Source organism: Dufourea novaeangliae, unplaced genomic scaffold, assembly GCF_001272555.1.
Source record: "Dufourea novaeangliae isolate 0120121106 unplaced genomic scaffold, ASM127255v1 scaffold208, whole genome shotgun sequence".
Taxonomy (NCBI): domain Eukaryota; kingdom Metazoa; phylum Arthropoda; class Insecta; order Hymenoptera; family Halictidae; genus Dufourea; species Dufourea novaeangliae.
Genome location: NW_015374114.1, coordinates 1,955,769 through 1,974,714, shown reverse-complemented (window position 1 = coordinate 1,974,714; position 18,946 = coordinate 1,955,769). Strand labels below are relative to the sequence as shown.

The window sequence follows — 18,946 nt, the reverse complement described above, 5'->3', positions numbered from 1 at the left end:
TGAACCGCCTGAACCCGGTTCGTCGCGAAGCGGTACGAAGCGACGCGACGGGATGCGACAAGATCCGAACAAAGACGAAGTCGGGCGAGTAGCGACGATCGGGAGCGAAACCCGCCGACTGGAAGAGTCGCTAGTCGCTAGACGACGAGTATAAAAGAGTGGGGGTGGGTCGGGGACGTACGGCCCCGATCGGTAGACCGGGTAGACAGCCAGAAAGAATACACCGCGGAAGGTGAGCAACCGTTGGGCCATGTTGTGCATGTTGCGCAGTGCGCAGTGCGCGCCGATTGACGCGAGTCAACGGTGATCCGCGGATCTTTGCTCGGTCTAGCCGAGAGGAGGACTCTTTCTCTCTCTCTCTCTCTCTCTCTCTCTCTCTCTCTCTCTCTCTCTCTCTCTCCCTCCCACCCCGTTCTATTCTCCCTCCTGTTCGCGAACGCAACACCGTTCCTCGGCCCTGGGAATTACGCTTTCCCGTAGAAAAGAAACGTTCGGCAGAGGAAACGTCGAACGAGACAGAACGAGACGTGTACACCTTGCTTTCGTGCGAACGAATGACGCGATTCCGCAATTTCCGCGTCGGTTAGTGTCGTGAGTGAAACGCGATCCGTGTCCTTTCTTTCCGTCTATTCGATCGAGACGTGCGACGAGCTATGTAACCGGGGAAATGAGTAGATCGTTGTGTCGCAAGTGCGATCGCGAGACCGCGATTGCTTCGGGCCGATGAGTTTCTTTTAACCGATATCGTTATTCGTGGCGAATCGTTTCCTCGACTCGTCCGTAAAAATTTTGAGGAACGCAATTCGCGGAAACAGATAGAGAGAGAGAGAGAGAGAGAGAGAGAGAGAGAGAGAGAGAGAGAGAGAGAGAGAGAGCAAGAGATCCGAACGGCACACGGTCGAAAAACAATCACGTATCAAAGTGTAACGTTTTAACGAGAATAGTCCAGTTTTCGATTGAATCAAGAACCATGTTGATACTTCCGGATTTAAAGTTACAGGTAAATAGAAGTCTCCCGATTCTGTAATCCGGGTCTCGGCACGCTTTTTCGCGTAGCATTATGTTTCGTCTAAATAGGTACGCGTCCCGTCTCTATCGTTTCTCAATCGTCTCACGGTCAGAGCAACCCAACGCTTCTAGAACCATCCGTCCCGAGAACGATCGAGGTGGTGAGCATTGAAATCTCCTAGAAATCTATCCGCGAAAAGCGTCCGCATGAAATTCTTCTGGCTCCAGTGTATTCTGTTCGATCGCTAAAAGCTAAAAGCACGTCGAAGAAATGTTGAACGGTCGATCGGAAAGATTGTTAGTATCGGCTGGCAGAGGATCAGGCGAGGGCCAGGCCATACCCAGACCAGACCAGACAAGACTAAACCGGACAAGAGCAGTTCGAGCAACGGGGTAGCGCAGCGTTTCCTGTTGCAACGCGGACATAAACGGCGTTCCTCGAATCCGGTAGAGCGTGCCTGGTCCGCTCGATTGTCGGTGTATAGGAGAACGCGTAACTCTCGACCGTTCGATGAAATCCCAGATTACGAGAACATGGCCGTCCTCGCGTCGGTAGAAATAGGCAAAAGAAACTTTGATACCGTTACCGGAGCCTCGTGTTTGCGTTTACATCTTAGCACCGCGTCAAACTCGTTCCTCCCTTCGATCTCACCGTTCGGACGGAAGGTGCCCGAGCCTAAACTCTTCGACCGCGTTTCTCGTCTCTATCAGCTATTTACGCCAAAGAATCGATCCTCTATTTTTCTCTACGATGTTATCATTTCACGTTCACCTCCGTGGCAAAACGTGTCACCGACGCCGACCATACGAGCATGCTGTGACGTGGATTTTTCACCGATCGGCCGATAGCTCTGTAGTGTTCGTAGTCGGATAAACAGGAGTGTGTCGACCTCAAAATTTCCGCGATACGTAAACGCTATGACCGCATATTAAGTATACGCGTATGCGTATGCGTACGCGCTCCTGCCCATGCCCGTGTCCGAGCAGATAGAGCGGACGCGTTATCCTTCTCCCCACCGTTCCTTTCCTTTCACCGAGAGCCGGCTGGCTCCGCGGAATCGGTCCAACTCGTTGCCGAGAGCCGAGAGTCTACCCGGCGAACAGTGCGATGCGAGAGGGATCTCTCATCGTTGTCGGTCGCTAAACGGTAATATCGATCGGCACGGCCGAGTCGTTCGTCGGAAATAGCCGACTAGAATTATTATTCGAAAAAAAGAAAGAAAAGAAAGAAAAGAAAGAAAAGAAAGAAACGAAAGAAAAGAAAAAAGACAAGCACGATCGAAATCTCATTTCGCGGCGAATGCAGCCGCCACGACGCGACGCGCGGTACATTTTTCTCAAACAAAGCGCCGAAGATTCACGAATACATGCATACGTCTCGAATTGTGAAACACAAAATTACGGTCAAGCCGAACGTGCCGAACGGTACAACGGATAGCAAGATCTGGTCCTCTCCTATCCTGCCCGTTCTTCTCTCTCTGCCTTTATCAACAGTCGTCCCTCCCTCTCCCTCGACCTGTCGTCCTCATTCCTCGTTCCAGTCCGCCGCCTGTTTACCACTCGTGTTCGATCAACGAAAAAAGCGACTTTCCGATTCGCAGCTTCGAGTGGACACGAGAGATAAAGAATAGTCGGAGACGAACGATGCGGCTACGAGAGCGAATACTATGTTGAAGTGGACTTGCTATGCGCCTCCGTCGAAGAATCGCGCATCTCCACCAACTCCGTCTTTGGACGAACGGGAGAAGAGGACGGACTGCGATAATGCGGTGTCGCGACCGCTGTTTGTGCGCATAGGAAGAAAGCCTTCCCCCTCTCGATCGGACATTTTCCGAGAATCCTCGACGACGAGAAAATCTCTCGGGGTGAGAAAAACACGAGAACAGAGCATATTGAGCGTTGGACTGTGACCGCTGCGTGATTCGGTGATACGTGAAATCGAATCGGTGCTTCACGGGTTTTGCAAAGCGCAGACTGCTGCAGATGCTTTTACCCACACGTTTTTTCTATTCGATCGCTACTATTTTTTAATGAAGTTCGTTTCTGCAGGGCTCCGATCCACGGGTCGCCACTTGCCGGGGCAAATTGCAGAACAAACGAAGCAAACTTAACCAGGAAATTAACAAGGAACTGCGACTTCGGGCTGGCGCGGAGAATCTGTTCAAGTAAGAATCCGTGAAAACTGAAAACTGAAAACTGAAAACTCTCAAAATTTGAATTATACGATGCTTTCTGTTTCAGGGCGACCACAAACAGAAAACTCCGCGAAACGGTTGCTTTGGAGCTGAGCTTCGTCAATTCGAACTTGCAGTTGCTGAAGGAACAGCTCGCCGAGCTGAACAGCTCGGTAGAACTCTACCAGAATGTCGACAGGTTGGTAAGAAAGGATTCGCGTTTCGAACGACGCAGTCAATCCACCCCCCGTTGCACTCTGCCATGTGTGTTTTCAGCGTCGAACCAGCAATGCCGATGATACCCCTGGGACTGAAGGAAACCAAAGATATCGACTTTCGGGACCCGTTCAAGGTGAGCGAAGTGTATCGCAATGGGTCAGAATGCGACGGTAACGTGAGCAGCGAGCCACCGAACGTTATTCTAAAGCCGGAACGTCGGAATCGTCGCAGTCGTCCCTGTCGTTGCATCCATTTCTCGTGCATTCCGTGATTGCTCGCGCAACCCCTCGTGCAGGATGTTGGTTTCGATCGACGATTCTCGAAAAATCTAACTCGTCCGACGGTGGACCGATCTCCAAGTATTGTCGGATCGATTGCGACGATCGTTGTCGCATGATCGGCTCCTTGTTCCGATCAGGATTTCTCTTTCGGAGAATTGGTAACGGATTCAATCTTGGCATCGTCACCACCAACTTACCGGTCGTTGTGTCTCTCTTGGCCTTGCTACCCTCCACCGATACCTCGCAAGGCAGTCTCAGCTGCAAGATCTTACCCTTGATCGTGACTCGAATGTAATCGGGTTGCACGTTCACGTCGACGTAATCTGTGTCCAGATACCTGAAAACAGAGATCTACCGATACACACAGCTTCGATCCATGGATCTCCTCGTACGATACATTGAATCGTACTTGCACATACTTGTAGACAGAAACCTGTAAAACGACGTGACCCGGTTCGTCGTCTTTTAGCTTGAACGGGATCCTCGGTTGGTTCGCGTTACACGCTTTTCCCTCGGAATTAAACAGTTTTGGTTCATTGATGATTCGTGTCTCCTTTTGCCGACCGCTTTGCCGTTCTTCCCTTTGTAAAGATCGCTTGGCAATCATTACGCGTTCCTCGGGTGTGTGACGACTGACTCGGTTCCAAAATTCTTCGTTCTCGTTCTCGTACGCTGTCGTTATCGCGTCCTCGACTGCTGTACTTGCGCGATGACCAACAATTTCTTCTTCCCTTGCAGTTTTATAGTTGCCGAAACTCCGAATGATCTCACCTTCGATCGTCGAATAAGACTGAAGCGCTTTGATCCGCTCGGATCTCTCGACTGGCGTCCCATCTAATTCTTTTAGTTGCGTCAACGTGGCCACTGTATACGCCCTGTATCCGTCGTAATCCGCGCACGGATTTCCCATTAAGAAAAGCTGTTCCAAACTGTCGTTGCATCTGTCGGTAGAAGAAACAAGGAGGGCGATTAACGTGTGACGCGAGACACAAACCCGCGAATAGCAGGACATCTACACAGCGCGAACATTTACCTCAACTTCTGGATTCCTCGTAGATCGCCTATAAAGTTCACGGTCAGGTCCAACTTTCTCAAACTCTCGAGGCCTTCCAGATTTTCGATCGCCTCTATGTTGTTCAACGCCAAGTTCAGATACTCGAGCCTCTTCAGTCTGCTCAGATTCTCGATTTTCGCGATCAGATTATTCTGCAACAGCAGAATCTTCAGGTCTTTGCACGCGCGATCGAGCAGCTCGATTTTCTCGATATTCTCTTGGTGAAGAGCAATTTCCACGAGCGTGGCTATTTCACCCTCGTTGTGCTCGGAACGCTTTCGTACGAGATCAAGCGTGATTCTCGGCATGTTTGCCTCGTAGATACTCCGCGCGAGCAAGCAACTCTTCCTTCCGGTAAAGTGACTCGCGGTTACCAAGCACCCGGAACGGCACGACGTCTATCGATTTAACGGTTCGTTCGAAACTTTGGCTATTTCGGGAAATCGAACGAATTAATCGGGCGTGCTATCGACGTGTATTACGTGTGCTGCAGGACTTCATTCTCGAGCACTACAGCGAAGACGGAGGAAACTACGAGGAAGCTATCGCAGACCTCATGGAGACCAGACAGGTGAGAGGAGTGGGGATTTTCGTCGGCAATATACCGTGAAATATCTAGTGAAATACGTCATGATGACGCGTATGTTTTATAGGCGACCCGAACGCCGACCAGGGACACGGCTGGAATCGCGCTGTTGCTTCGTTACTACAACCAACTGTACTTTGTTGAACGACGATTCTTTCCCCCCGATCGCAGTCTCGGCATCTATTTCGAATGGTTCGATTCGTTGACAGGAGTTCCCAGCTGCCAACGAACGGTTGCGTTCGAGAAGGCCTCGGTGCTGTTCAATGCGGGAGCCCTGTACACTCAATTGGCCGCGAAGCAGGATCGTCGGTCCGCGCGAGGACTGGACCAGGCGATCGACGCGTTCCTCAGAGCCGCTGGTACCTTTCGTTACATACACGAAAACTTTACCAACGCGCCAAGCATGGATCTCGGGCCGGACATGCTCGAGATGCTCGTCCAATTGATGCTGGTAAAAACCGCGCGGATTCGAATTCGACGACGGTCACGGGGAGATGTAACCGTTCTCTATTTCAGGCCCAGGCGAGAGAATGTTTGTTCGAGAAGCTGGAACTTCAGTCGGCCGAGGGGAGGAACATGGACGTCTCTCTGGATCTGGCACAGGAAGCGTCACAGGTAGCAGGCTTTGTATTCGTTGTACCTACCTAGAATTCGTTGCTCACTGAGCACACACTCGTCGATTGCATAGGTGGCGACGGTCTACAGCGAGGTTCACGGTTTGATCTCGCGGCAACCCGTACGGGATTACGTTCCAGAGACATGGATCTCGTTGATTTCGGTGAAGCGGGAACATCATCTCGCTCTCGCCCACAAACACCTCGCGATCGGACTGTTTGACCGTCCGATCGGCGAATGGCGCGCGGAAACCAAACTCGCGCTCGAACACGTTCAAAAAAGCGACGGGAAGACGCAGCTGGACGCGTCCGTGCCGCGCGACGAGAACGAGAGGAAAGTGTTAGGTGGGTAGCCATCAACAGTCTTTTCAACAAACACCCGAACACGAAATCGTTCGCGTTTCAGGCAAAGCCCACCTCCGAGAGGCTCTGGTCCTTCACGAGGAAAGTCAGAGGCTGCAGCGGATGTGTAGAGACCTGAAAGCGAAACAAGAGCTTGCCAAAGTTCTGAAGAGGGTACAGGAATCGACTGTCGAAAGTTACAATGGTATCGGGGATGAAGAAGACTTTCGAGGATTGCTAGACCCTCCGGATATCGTTGGTGAGACAAAAGATCGTTTCGATTCCATTCTAACATTTCTAACGACTTCTTCCCTCCGTTGTTGCTCGCGTTCGTCTCTCTGACAAATATCAATGCAAGTATGTCTGTATGTATGTATGTTGTTTTTCATCCGGAAACAGCCTCCACCAAGTTTCAGCTGAACATCACGCATCCGGACTTTGGGCAGCACGGAGTGGACGATCTTTTCCGATCTTTGGGCCCGGTGGCCATATTCTCGGCTAAAAGACACTGGACAGCTCCACGTTTAATACAGCTCCAAAGGGGCCCCGACGGCGAGGGCTTCGGTTTTAGCGTTCGCGGTGATGCTCCGGTGATCGTCGCGGCGGTCGATCATAATTCCTTGGCGGACGTAAGTATGACCAGTACTTAACCGTCGCGTCGGTTCGTCCCTTAATCGCTCGATTCGGCTTCGATTATCCGTTATTCGATCCGTATCGATTTGTCTGCAGTTGGGTGGAATGAAGGAAGGCGATTTCATAGTAGGTATCGGCGACAAAGACGTAAAGTGGTCGTCCCACGAACAGGTGGTGCGACTAATCAAACAGTCGGGAGATTTCATTAATTTGAAACTGGTCACACCGATGGATAGAAATTATTTGAAGGTAAACGACAACGATCCCCTGATGGTTCCCCGTGGTTCCTCAACCACGAAGACGTCTTTTTACAGGCACGTGTCGCCTGAATCTCGTCGATCGCCGTTCAGCTGACGCGAGATTTACTTGTTCCAGAGGCCGGGCAAGGCCAATCAACAGGACAAGGGAAGCGTTTCCGCGAGCAGCTCTTCCGGTGTTTCGTCCGGTCAACCGAGTCCCGCCGGTTCCGTCACCACTGCACACGTAGCGAAGAAACTACCTTGGAATCCGTTCAAAAAATCAACCGTCGCGCAGCACGATAGCAGAGATCTGACGTTCGACAACGTTATTCTAAGATGATTCATCGAATACCTCGGACGCTGGCCCTTTTCCCGGGGGGGAGAACGAAACGTAAAAGATGCTGGGAAACGGATAGAAAGTAGAGTCCTATCTGGTCGCTGCAGCGATCGCTCCGTTTCCACTTTTCGACAATTCTGTTCAATGCACGGTTCTTGCACGTTTTGGGAAAATATCGTCTCCCTTACCCAAGATGATTTCGAACCGAGGGAACCCTTTAGCTACGACACGACGTCTCTCGCCAAGATGGATGCCGACAACACCGGTACAAATAAGTAGTCGAACATCTTACTCGGCGAGTCGATTCGTCTCGTTCTCGTTCTCGTTCTCGTTCCCGTTCTCGTTCTCGTCCTCGTCCGACCCGTTCAACGTTATCATTATACGCGTACGTTGTATGCCAATTACATGCCGTTCGTGAAAGAAACGTCGTAGTTTATTTTTCTACCCTTCCTTCTCGCACTTGAATTGTTTTTCAACAGAGGTCTACGTTCCAATTTCCGCGCGTGGTTACGACACAGAGGTGAACGTCATCCGAAGGACAAACCACGAGGTCCGTGCGTTCCCTCCTTTCGCGCGGTGATGTATTACGCGTTATCCCGGTGATTGAATGGCAGTCGAACGGAAACTGGCACAAAGACGGTATTCCAGCTAAGCGTCGCGAGAGTGTTTCTCGAAGAATATACATACATATGTATGTATGTATCTACACAGAGTATATGTCGTCATTCGTCAACGAATCTTTCGATCATTTCCACAACTCTGCCTGTTGTTTAACGTACGAACCGTTCGAGAAAGCGTGGACTCGTCGGATGCGTTATCGAGGGTGTAACGCAGGAAAGAGTAGAAAGGTGCGGAATCTTGAATGCAGTCGAAGCACAACTTTCACCAAGACGAGAAATGTCGTGACACACGATCGATTGCGCAATCGAACGAACGCAAAGAAACGCTAGTCCATTTAATTTAGACTGTGGCAAATGCGTTCGAGACGGTTCAGGTGTACATACGGTATGTACATAGTCGTGTCGACAAAGACGCATTAAATTGAAGACAATTAATTAGCGGGGAAATCGATAGAAATTAGAAACAGGTGGATCACTTTAGAAAATTTGGTCAGAGTCTCGACTCATCGAGACACGGGGATCATTGTTTCTTTCAATACGAACGGTTTCACGGAACAGAAATTGGGAGGATACCTGCCTGGTACGAAACTATAAACACGTTCGATACCAGTCGGTGAAGAAACAGGAAGAACCGGCCGGGCAGTTTTCGTTCGAGGTTCTTTCGATTCGCGAAGGCGGCAAGGAAAAAGGGAGTATAGCCTCGATGTTCATCGAAGCAATCGAAAGTGGAGCCACGGTGAAAGTAACCCGTAGGATGATGAGAAGAAAGTGAATCTTCGAGCGGTCACTGTTTCGTTTCTAAACGTGGTGTTCTTGCCCATGGAACAAACATACGCGTGTGTATCAAACTCTTGAGGAGTATCGAAAACACGGAAATCTGTCGGTTTCGTCTTCGGGTTTTCGTTAAACGGGGTAACAATTGTTCTCGGAAGTGGAGTCCGCATTTGTGAATTGGACGCGCGTGGGCGAGAAGGCAAAGAGCATCAACGTGATCGAGACGCTTGGGAACAGAAACGGGAGGAGAAGGCGCGTGCATCGAGGCGGTAACGATGGGAGTATCGGTGGTAAGAGCGGGAACATCAGATACGGTAAGAGCAACGCTTTAAATTGATCCGGCGGGCAAACAAGCGGGTTACTTTAGTCCAAGTTGTGGTCGAGAAGGAACACCCGTCCTCCGCTGCGTTGCGCCGCGCTTGTGCCGTACTTTCGTATCCGTGTCCGTGATCGTGATCGCGATCGCAATCGTGCCCCGAGTTGGCTTTATTCGAACAAGACCGATTCGTCTATCATTTCGAAAGAAATATTACATTATATGTACATATGTACGTATACAGTCTTCTGTGTGGCTTACGAACGAGGGAAAGTTGCGACTAGTCCCAAGTTTAATTGATAAAATGAACTAGTCCCAAGTTAATCATAAGAAATTAATGTGTCGCGTACCGTTCATCGTCATCGCAAATCCAGAACGCTCCGCGTTTCAACGAAAATTTTCACTATCGTTTCGAAAACGTAATAACGGGTCCGGAGAAAAGAACGAACAGGCTGCTGCGCAAAGATTTTAAAGCGCGTGTGGCGCGCGCAATAGAAAGCGCGGCGGAGTACCGCGAGGACAACTGTTCTCTCGCCTGTGGATCGGTGTCGGACTTTCTCTTGGACGGCAAATCATGGAATGGCGTAGACTGTAGAGAATCGCTCGTCGAGCCTCGTAACCGTCGTGGAACTCGCATAAAATTCGAAGGAGCAAAACGAGGCCGCGACACCGATAAAGAAGAAAGGAGGGGTCGACAACGCGAAGCCAGTGGTGTCACGAACAAATCCGAAATTGTCGATCAACAGTGATAGAGCTGGTCTTTCGAACGACGCGACAGCAGTGATGATGGAAAATTCGGGAGAACAGGATTACGGACGGCCGTTGACCGAGTCGACCAAAGTGATCGCTCGCGACGAACTACGGGAAGACGAAACAACCAGGAAACAAACGTTGGATCAATTTAGACATTGGATTCAGAAACATTCGACCATCAAGCGATGCAGAACCGACGCGGCTTTTCTCCTCAGGTTTCTCAGGACCAAGAAATTCAGTTTGCCGATGGCGCAGGAAATGCTCGAACGATATCTAACCATTCGGCAATTGTATCCGAACTGGTTCCAGAATCTGGATATCCAAGACCCAGACATCGAAGCTATCGTCGACGCCGGCTATCTGGTACCGTTGCCTGAACGGGATCGCCACGGTCGACGAGTGATACTTTCTTGCGCTGGTAAATATCGGACTATCACGAGCTGGTTTATCGGGCCCGGCCGATTGTCAGGTTTCATCGTTCCGTTCGTTTCTTCATTTTATCATTTTCACGGTGAACAGTTCGTTTCTGTTTTTTTGTCTGTTTAAGGCCGCTTCGACCCGTACAAATACACGTCCGCGCAAATGGCTCGTGCCCACAGTCTTGTTGTGGAAGCCCTAATGGACGACGAGGAGAATCAAATTCGCGGATATACGCACATAAACGACGAATCCGGATTAACAATGGGTCACCTAAGCGCCTGGTCTCTCACGGACATACGTAACATGTTGCGATGTATTCAAAACAGTACACCCATGAGACACAAGGAAACGCACTTTGTCAATATTCCAAGTTGCGCAAACAAGATCATCGAATTTGCTATCTCGCTTCTTAACGACAAATTGAAAGCTCGAATTTCGGTATGCTTCATTGCTTTTGCATTCCACGTTCTTTTTTCATCCACCACAACTACTTATTGTTTTGTCCTCGATTAGGTGCACAAGAGCCTCGACGAATTGAAGGAGGCAATCGATCCAAGAATTTTACCGAAGGAATACGGAGGCGAAATCTCACTCCCCGATATGATCGGTACATAAACACACACACACACACACACACACACGTGTTTTTGAAAATACATATTATCGGCGAATCGATTAAAATGCTTCGTTACTGTTTTTCAGCTCAGTTTAAGGGAACGTTGAGGGCGCAAAGAGATCGAATCAAGGCGCTGGACGAGATGTGCATAGAGATTTCATCGAGCGACTGTCGATCTTCTTCGAACGACAGTTTAAGCGGTATACCTGGATCGTTTCGGAAACTGGAAGTCGATTGACGGGCTACCTTCCCGTTGCGCCGATACTACTTCCACTTCCTTTCTACGCAACAGGTTACGATCCCGATCGGATTCGATCGTACCTCTCTATATATAGTTAGATACATAGTTATGTGTGTATTGTATGTATGTATGTTTCTGCGATACACTCACGATATCGTTGCGAATTACGAAACGAAAGTTTCGTAGCCGCAGACTTTATCGTGTCGTCTTGTTTGATTATGAACGCATACAAACAGTATGAAACGTTTCTCCTGCCGGTGGTATTAGTTACCTACGATTAAATTTTAATTTCTATAGTACCTAGGATAGTCGCTTATCTTTGTTAAGTAGAAACAAGATTAGAAAAATTAAGCGAAACCGTTCTTTTGCGCGTTCTCAGTCAACGTTATCGGGAAAGAAACGACATAAAATAACGTAGAACGAGAGAGGCGGGGGAAGAACACTTTGCACCAGACGATTGCTAACGTTTCTTTTTTTTTTTTTCGGAGAATTTATACAGAATTACGCAAAAAATTTATGATACATTCGCGTGGAACCAATGTCTCGATCTACACGATCAAATTCACACTCTATCGACACACTTTGTTATGCTTCGTTGAGATTTACATGTTCACAATCGTATAGAATCTCCTTCAAGAATGCCGTGCTCGCTGGCGCCGTGGTGTAGAGACTTCCTGCAACGTACAGATTCGATTTTGCTGCTTCGTCGTAATCGAGTCACGAGTCTGTGAATTATTTCGCGATCACCTCCGCGATAAAGCGTATAATTCTATACTTACCTATAAAGTTTTGACCGTTATTGTCGTATAAAATAACTTTACAATTGTTCTTATGTACTATTTTAAATCCTAAACAACGAAAACGCTCGTCTGTCTTGTACAATGTGCTATTCTTTTGTACACTTAAATGGGGTTGCCCGCTGAACGGATTGATGAAATCGGCCCAGTATCCGATCATCTTTAATTTAGTACAAATGTCTGAAGCTGCCAGTACGAACTATCGAAAGAAGACGTGAAACGGATCGTTTTAATTAGTTAATTAATTCGCGTCGAGCGCTTGTGAACACTCACGTATTTGGCCAGTTCCTCCATTTCCATTTCCCTACTCCACCTGGAGGTTTTAGAATTAGTTTTCTGACAGACAGTAATTATTGTGAGCTGCGGAGAACCAACATCCAGGCATCCAGGAAAGAGTTCTTCGATACCTTTCCTCAAAAGTAAAGGACATTCCTGGGCAACGCATCTGAGCGTCGTACGGTCTTGACCAGTCATGGATCGACCCAATCGACCAGATACACGTTGATCCGTATAGTCTAAGGGAACCTGTTCATTGTTATTAGAAATGTCGAGCAAATGCGATCTTCTCTGCGCAGTAGTGGTTACATCCGACCAACCAGGGCCGACACTTCCAGGAAGGTAAAATCGAAATCCATTCGGCGTCAACAGTTCCCAATTAGAGTTGATGCCCAGTACAGCGCCATCCATATCTAGCATTAGCAAAAAGCAAGCGGAAAAATAATTCATGGATTTACAAATGTTTGCGGTGCAGGCCGTTTTACGACATGTATTGCATTAGCATGAGAATACCAATGCCACCTCCACCATCACTACATAAGAACGAATAAAACAATTTACCGTCCAAATTTCCATCGCTCGACTTAACCACTTTGTATGTGCTTGTGTTTTTATCACTACGTCGAGAATAACGATTCGTTGGTAGGAAGTTAAATAGCGGTGAGGGCTTAACGCTTCTCGCATATTTCACGCAAAACATCTGAAAAGAATTGCAACGCAGAGGTTATGTCAAGCGAGTATTTCCACCGCAAAAGTCAGACAAATCTCCCTAGTTTGTTTACAACTGTTTTGTGTCCGTCGTTACCGTTGAGACGTAATTCACATACTGAGTCGAGAATTTTCTTGTCTAACACACCGTTTTGTTGCTCGGTTATCTAACTTTCGTTCTTTCGTAAATCACTCGCATACATATCGCACTGTATCGCACAATTTGCAAGGATACCTGATGCAACGTCAACACACCGATCCGATTGGATTTCATCGCAACATGGTGCCTACCCGTTTTTATCTTCGACAGATGGCAGTGCAAGTTCATTCCCCTCTCTCTCTCTCTCTCTCTCTCTCTCTCTCTCTCTCTCTCTCTCTCTCTCTCACTAAAGTGCACACGTACCGTACAGATGTATGTAGACCTTTCATCTTATGGGCATTAGTGGCCCACCTAAACTGTAGTACCGATATCTAATAAAGCTTGCGGTTTTAGTGACCTCTACGTTATAAGAACGGTAAATCTACAGTGGATAGTGACACTAAAATGTAAATGGTGTAACGTAACCCCAGAAAAGTGGGCTCCAAAAATACATTGGGTGTTTGTCCAATACCTTGGCTGTGTATGCTATCGTATATGTAATATGTATACATATTAACCCTTGTATCACCGTAATCGGTAGTAATGCTGCCAACCACAAACCAGCGTTCTATACATATGTACATACATGCTACAAGTAATATTCTTGGAGGGATGAAGATAAGGGTTAAATTCTTGGTTTGTGATTCGACAAAATTTTCCGAGTTAAACATTTTCGTAATTAGACAAAATCGTTGAAGAAAGCGCCTACACGCATGCGTGTAATAGTTTGAAGCGCGGCAAGAGCGGCGGGAGTGACCACGAGCGATCACGGCTGATTTCGATTGTTCGAAAGGTTTACGTTACGCGTCTCTTTTTCCTTTCTAACCTAAAAAACGGAAATGGCTGAATCGGAGCAAGATTTTGGAGATCGCGGCGACAACGAGAATCTGAAAACGGACAAGCTGTTCATCCTGAAAAAATGGAACGCTGTAGCCATGTGGAGCTGGGACGTGGAGTGTGACACCTGCGCGATTTGCCGCGTTCAAGTAATGGGTAAGTGACATAACCGTGTAGTACATAGTTCTGGAGGTTATGCGAATCCAATTATTAAAGGTACTCGCCTTGAAAAGAAGCACCCATTGTTTATGTTTATGTGATATCGATCGATGGTAATGGTTCAGTCGGAAAACACATTCTATATTTCCATGGAATAAGTAGCGTGCGTCCACAGTGCATAATATATACTTATATGTATACATATAAGTACGAGTGTACGTTCCTCGCAACGTTTGTACGTATAGCAAAAGATCAGTGAGACCGTTCAGAATATAACGAAGAGATTGATCTGAACGTTGCAAGTTCGTGATGCGATAACCTGGGCAAGCGGTCAAATGGTTTGTTGTGTGTGTGCGTGTGTGTGTGTGTTCGCGCGCGCGCGTGCGTTCGGAATAAAAGGGATGAAGAGAAAGCAAGTTTGGCGAAAGATGTAGAAACAAGTGCCAAGAAACATCCTGTCAAACGTTATATTTTAATAACTTATAAATTACATATAAACTTGATGCACTCGTTATGCTTTTAAAGATATCTTTTGTTCGAACTTGAAAAGTTTGGCAAGCACTTTAGGCTCTCGAACAGGAGCCATATGGTACAAGTATACATATGTATATACGTCAGGTAAATACAAAGTATAATACAATGGTAGAAGTATAAAGGACAAACTACGTCAGCGTTACGGTTCAGAAAGAGCAACGCGCATCCGAGTTGTCGTACAAAACACATGTTCAAGGGAAAACTGGTGCTTGCGTTACCATGGGTTCGATATACATTAAACCGTACGATAGGAATGTCTCGCGTCGTTTTTCATCCCATCGTAAAGCGGAGAGATTCGGAATGGCATTGCAACGACGAATCGTCGTATCGTTATCGTCGTCGAAACATCAACAATGTTACGGAACATGCGTCTACGATAGGAGGGGAAAATATGAAAATCGGCTGATAGACACGTACAACAGAGATTCGATTCGATCCGACCTGATTCGATCTCATCCCACCGAGACTGATCAAAACGGATGTCAAGTTGGGAAAACTAACAAAATTATGCGAGTCGGTTGCGCGTACTCTTATCACGGTTACGACGTTCGTTTTCGCGCAGGTTGCAGCAGTTTCGACGTTGAAAAAATAAACGCGTAGTATTTTCATCTCTGTTTCTTAACTGTGCATACCTTACGCTTTAATTGGCTCATAGATGATGCAATTGCGGGTTGACGCATTCGATAACGACGGTAAGTCGTATAGTCGATATACATACATATACATACATATATTCGACACACGTATATGTATATGTATGTATGCACACCAACGAGCAAACTCGGCTTCCTCTAGGGGAAAAAGAAATGTAGGGTTAGGTTGTTAAACCGAATATTAATTTGGCATAAATTTTGAAGAACTCCGAGACCAAGTGGTGTAGGAGGCCTTTCCCTTGCAACACTTTTTCCCCTAGTGGTAGCCGAGTTTGCTCGTGAAGGTACAAACCCAACGCGACGGGATGCGTCACGACCGGTAGCGCCATAGACACGCGAGGACACTCAGCTCGCCCCGCGTAGAAATTTATTGTCGCGATCGTAAAGAAACGAACATATGTACATTCTACCCCCAAAGGTATCGTCGTTCTTTTTCTGTTCGGCACTGTATCTACCGATTACTGTATGCGCAGCGTAACGCGCCGCACTCGCACTCGAGGTAAACTTTACTTTGCTGGGCTAAGAATTATTGACTAAGTTTTAAGTTCACGAATCCAGCTTCAGAAGTTACGCGCGTATTTAAAACCGAGTATTTTTAACGTGCTTTACAGATTAGTTTAACGCTATGTTGGTTTCTATAAAAAATTTGTCCAATCAATAGCGTCAGTGCATCCCTTTACAGCCAGTGACACCGCTCAATAAGTAAAAAAAAAAACACAGAATCAGTATTTTGGTTTGAATCATATGTAAATTACCCGACCAGAATGGCCACCACCCACCTGCATCTCCTTAGGAGCATCCAGTGACACCACTCGTTAGACGAATTTTCAATAGAAAGCAATATAGCGTTAAACTAGCTGTAAAGTACGGTAAAAGTACTTAGGTTTACATACGCATAACTTTTGAACCGGTGGATTCTTACACTTAAAACTTGCATTTTTAGATTCCACCCGTAACGTAATAGAATACTACTAGGAGGTATAAAAAAAATGTCAATAATTTTTGGTCCGGCAAAGTTTCAGTTTTCAAAGTTCAGCCCGCATTCGTTTACGCGCACGTGTACTAATTAAATATTTTGTCGTATTTGTCGTTAACCTATTTGTATACCTTGCGCAAGAGCTAAATTACTAATCTGAGGTAGTAGACCCTGTAAAACTATCGAATAACAAAAATATAACAACGATGTATTCACGACGTTCGATCAACGAGCCTTCCTTTTCGTTGTCATTGCATCGTAATGCAAAACCCGATCGTACGATCGTATCGTATTTGTATTTCTGTCGCGGACCGTACAAACTATCCGAACAACGTCTCCTTAAGTACAGGAAGTCAAGCTACCCGATAATTCGCGCCAGCGCTCTACTTTCTTCTTTCTCTCCTTTTTCTCTCTTTCCTATCCCTCACCGACTTTTTTTCATTTCTCTCGGCAGTTCGATCTTCGATTGAATATTACGAATTATTCGATACAGTTGACGCAAACGGCGTTTCGATAAGAAATTTAGTCGGTTTCGTAACGCGAAACGAACAAGATTGCGGTAGAAGAGAGAGAAAACAGGCCGGGAGAGGTAGGAAGAAATCGAGAACAGTAGTATATATATTGATGGAGAAAAATCGCGTCGGAAGACGGTTCATCGTCTCCTCGTTTCACGCCTTCACGCATCGTTATCGGTCGAAGGAACTGTGTAGGACACGTTCGATTGGTTACGCCAGACGATCAACTCCATTAACCGCGAGGGTATCGAACGGATCGATTGGCTATTAATCGATTAACAGGCCATCGGCATCGGCTTCATGTTGGCGACCGCGCTCATTCTCCGGACGGGGCCGGTAAATCTCTTCTCGATTTCTTCGAGGGACCGTCCGCGAGTCTCCGGCACGCAAACAATCACGAAGACGAAACCGACCAGGACGATCGTACCGAACAGCCAGAATGTGCCGTATGCTCCGAAGACTGAAACGATGTCCTCGTAGGATTTCGTCACGACGAACGTGCAGGTCCAGTTGAAGGCAGTCGCGACGCTGGCAGCAGAACCGCGTATCCTGACCGGTAAAATTTCGCCCATCATCAGCCACGGGATCGGGCCGAATCCTAGGGAGAATCCGATCACGTAGACTATCAGACTCAGCAGCGGTATCCAGCCGAACGCCGACACGTCAGCTTTCGCCGCGTCCTTTGCGTAGAAAAATGCACCAAACGTGAACAGTGTCAGGCACATCGAAACAGCACTAATGTAAAGCAGCATCTTCCTTCCAAGCTTGTCTATCACCGCGGCGGCGACGAACGTCGAGATGAAATTTACGATACCCACGATGATTGTCGAGATGTTTTCGTCGATGCTGCTACCGGCGTCCTGAAAAAAGTGGAAACGTTGGAGAAATCCGTGAAACGGTCGTTCTCGATGTTTACGAATCGCGGCCAAAGTATTGCCGTTGTGGACGAACCTTGAAAATTTGTACGGTGTAGAATATAACCGCGTTGATTCCCGACAGTTGTTGGAAGAACATCAGACCGAGAGAAATCAGAAGCGGCTTCAAGTGGTTCTTCTTGAACAGTTCCATAAACGCACCCTGCGATACGTTTCGTTCGCTGTCGACGTGCAATTTCTCGACAGCGGTTAGCTCCTCGGTGATATCGGTATCCTTGCCCCGTAACCATTGCAACGATTTACGCGCCCTCTTTGTCTTTCCCTTGGAGATGTACCACCTTGGCGTTTCGGGAATCGCGAACATCAGAATCATGAACGGAATCGGTAGAGCCGCGCCGAGTAACGCGAGGTTTCTCCAACTCATGTACATGCCCGCCACGAAGCAGATCAGAATGCCTGGAGAAGGTTAACGAAGAAAATGATATTTAGCGGGTCCAATCGGGAGAAAACCGGATGAGAAGCGGTCGCATGGATACACGAAAGGGCGAACACGCCGTCGTACCTGTATTACCAAAAGCAGTTGGCAACAATCCGAGAGTGCCCCGCACCTCGGCCTGTATCGTTTCGCCCAGATAAACTGGTAACGACAGCGAAGCGATGCCGACGCAGAAGCCGCAGAGAGCACGACCGACCAGAACCATCGCAACGTTCGATGCCAGCGCGATGAATAGCCAGGCTACAATCGAAAAGCGAATTGTTCGTTACACGTTACTCGAACGACTCCGACAGCATCGTCGGCGACGGGACCACAGCAGCGATACTCGTCGAACAGAACACCTCCGAAACTTTCGAAGGAAAAAGCGGTGCGCGATCATTCATACCTGCGATGAATGGCAACGCGGTTGCCAATATAGTGTTTCTTCTGCCGAGGTACTCGATGCATGGACCACCGGCTATGCCTCCGAACAGTGCGCTCAACGGCATCACAGATCCTATCCACATGCCCTGAAACGAAACGATTTGGTTTTACTTTTGCGAGGGGCAAAAGTAAGACAGCAATAGGCTGGTACTGACATACCTACATACGATTACGCGAGTTTCGAACGCGGATGCTAGCGTGCAAATTGATCGAGTACGCGAATTACGCTCGAAAGATTGTACGCCGATCGCGCAACGACCTTCGAATATAAATAAGCCCGGCAAGAAGAAAGGACATGTCATAGAAGGAAGGAAATCGTTAACGAGCGGTT

General features: G+C 47.6%; 4 protein-coding genes across 8 annotated transcripts in view; 2 read left to right on the top strand and 2 right to left on the bottom strand.

Moving 5' to 3' along the window:
• Positions 1-11,224, top strand: part of LOC107191026 (rhophilin-2) — a 14,021-nt gene extending 2,797 nt beyond the window's left edge. Inside the window, exons 3-16 of one of the 3 annotated variants that reach the window (XM_015579958.1) lie at positions 3,058-3,173; positions 3,250-3,381; positions 3,459-3,534; positions 5,230-5,307; positions 5,390-5,773; positions 5,839-5,937; positions 6,011-6,281; positions 6,343-6,537; positions 6,678-6,907; positions 7,008-7,191; positions 10,000-10,368; positions 10,498-10,808; positions 10,884-10,977; positions 11,073-11,224. In XM_015579958.1, coding sequence (XP_015435444.1) covers positions 3,058-3,173; positions 3,250-3,381; positions 3,459-3,534; positions 5,230-5,307; positions 5,390-5,773; positions 5,839-5,937; positions 6,011-6,281; positions 6,343-6,537; positions 6,678-6,907; positions 7,008-7,191; positions 10,000-10,368; positions 10,498-10,808; positions 10,884-10,977; positions 11,073-11,224 — 2,691 coding nt within the window. Of the gene's footprint in view, positions 1-864; positions 1,001-3,057; positions 3,174-3,249; positions 3,382-3,458; positions 3,535-5,229; positions 5,308-5,389; positions 5,774-5,838; positions 5,938-6,010; positions 6,282-6,342; positions 6,538-6,677; positions 6,908-7,007; positions 7,192-7,286; positions 7,912-9,999; positions 10,369-10,497; positions 10,809-10,883; positions 10,978-11,072 lie in introns of those variants that run through there. The other 2 variants (XM_015579960.1, XM_015579959.1) reach the window with 2 other exon arrangements.
• Positions 11,225-11,716: 492 nt separating this feature from the next.
• LOC107191027 (methylmalonic aciduria and homocystinuria type D homolog, mitochondrial) lies at positions 11,717-13,240 on the bottom strand. 3 transcript variants are annotated; one of them, XM_015579962.1, is made up of 5 exons: positions 13,083-13,240; positions 12,862-13,000; positions 12,298-12,713; positions 12,007-12,223; positions 11,717-11,901 (listed from the first exon to the last, which is right to left on the bottom strand). In XM_015579962.1, exons 2-5 carry the CDS (start codon positions 12,998-13,000, stop codon positions 11,813-11,815), a joined length of 861 nt encoding a protein of 286 aa, XP_015435448.1. In that variant the 5' UTR covers positions 13,083-13,240; the 3' UTR covers positions 11,717-11,812. The 3 variants fall into 3 exon arrangements, with proteins under 3 accessions (XP_015435448.1, XP_015435447.1, XP_015435449.1); XM_015579961.1 differs by having other exon boundaries at positions 13,106-13,240; XM_015579963.1 differs by having other exon boundaries at positions 13,128-13,240.
• Positions 13,241-13,900: 660 nt separating this feature from the next.
• The window catches only part of LOC107191014 (RING-box protein 2), a 21,561-nt gene continuing 16,515 nt past the window's right edge, over positions 13,901-18,946 (top strand). Inside the window, exon 1 of the mRNA XM_015579935.1 lies at positions 13,901-14,140. Within this exon, the coding sequence (XP_015435421.1) occupies positions 13,987-14,140 (154 nt within the window). The 5' untranslated portion in view covers positions 13,901-13,986. The remainder of the gene's footprint in view (positions 14,141-18,946) is intronic.
• The window catches only part of LOC107191013 (facilitated trehalose transporter Tret1), a 5,147-nt gene continuing 1,696 nt past the window's right edge, over positions 15,496-18,946 (bottom strand). The window contains exons 3-6 of the mRNA XM_015579934.1: positions 18,578-18,701; positions 18,259-18,432; positions 17,773-18,152; positions 15,496-17,681 (exon numbers count right to left, since the gene is read on the bottom strand). Of these exons, the coding sequence (XP_015435420.1) occupies positions 17,097-17,681; positions 17,773-18,152; positions 18,259-18,432; positions 18,578-18,701 (1,263 nt within the window). The 3' untranslated portion in view covers positions 15,496-17,096. The remainder of the gene's footprint in view (positions 17,682-17,772; positions 18,153-18,258; positions 18,433-18,577; positions 18,702-18,946) is intronic.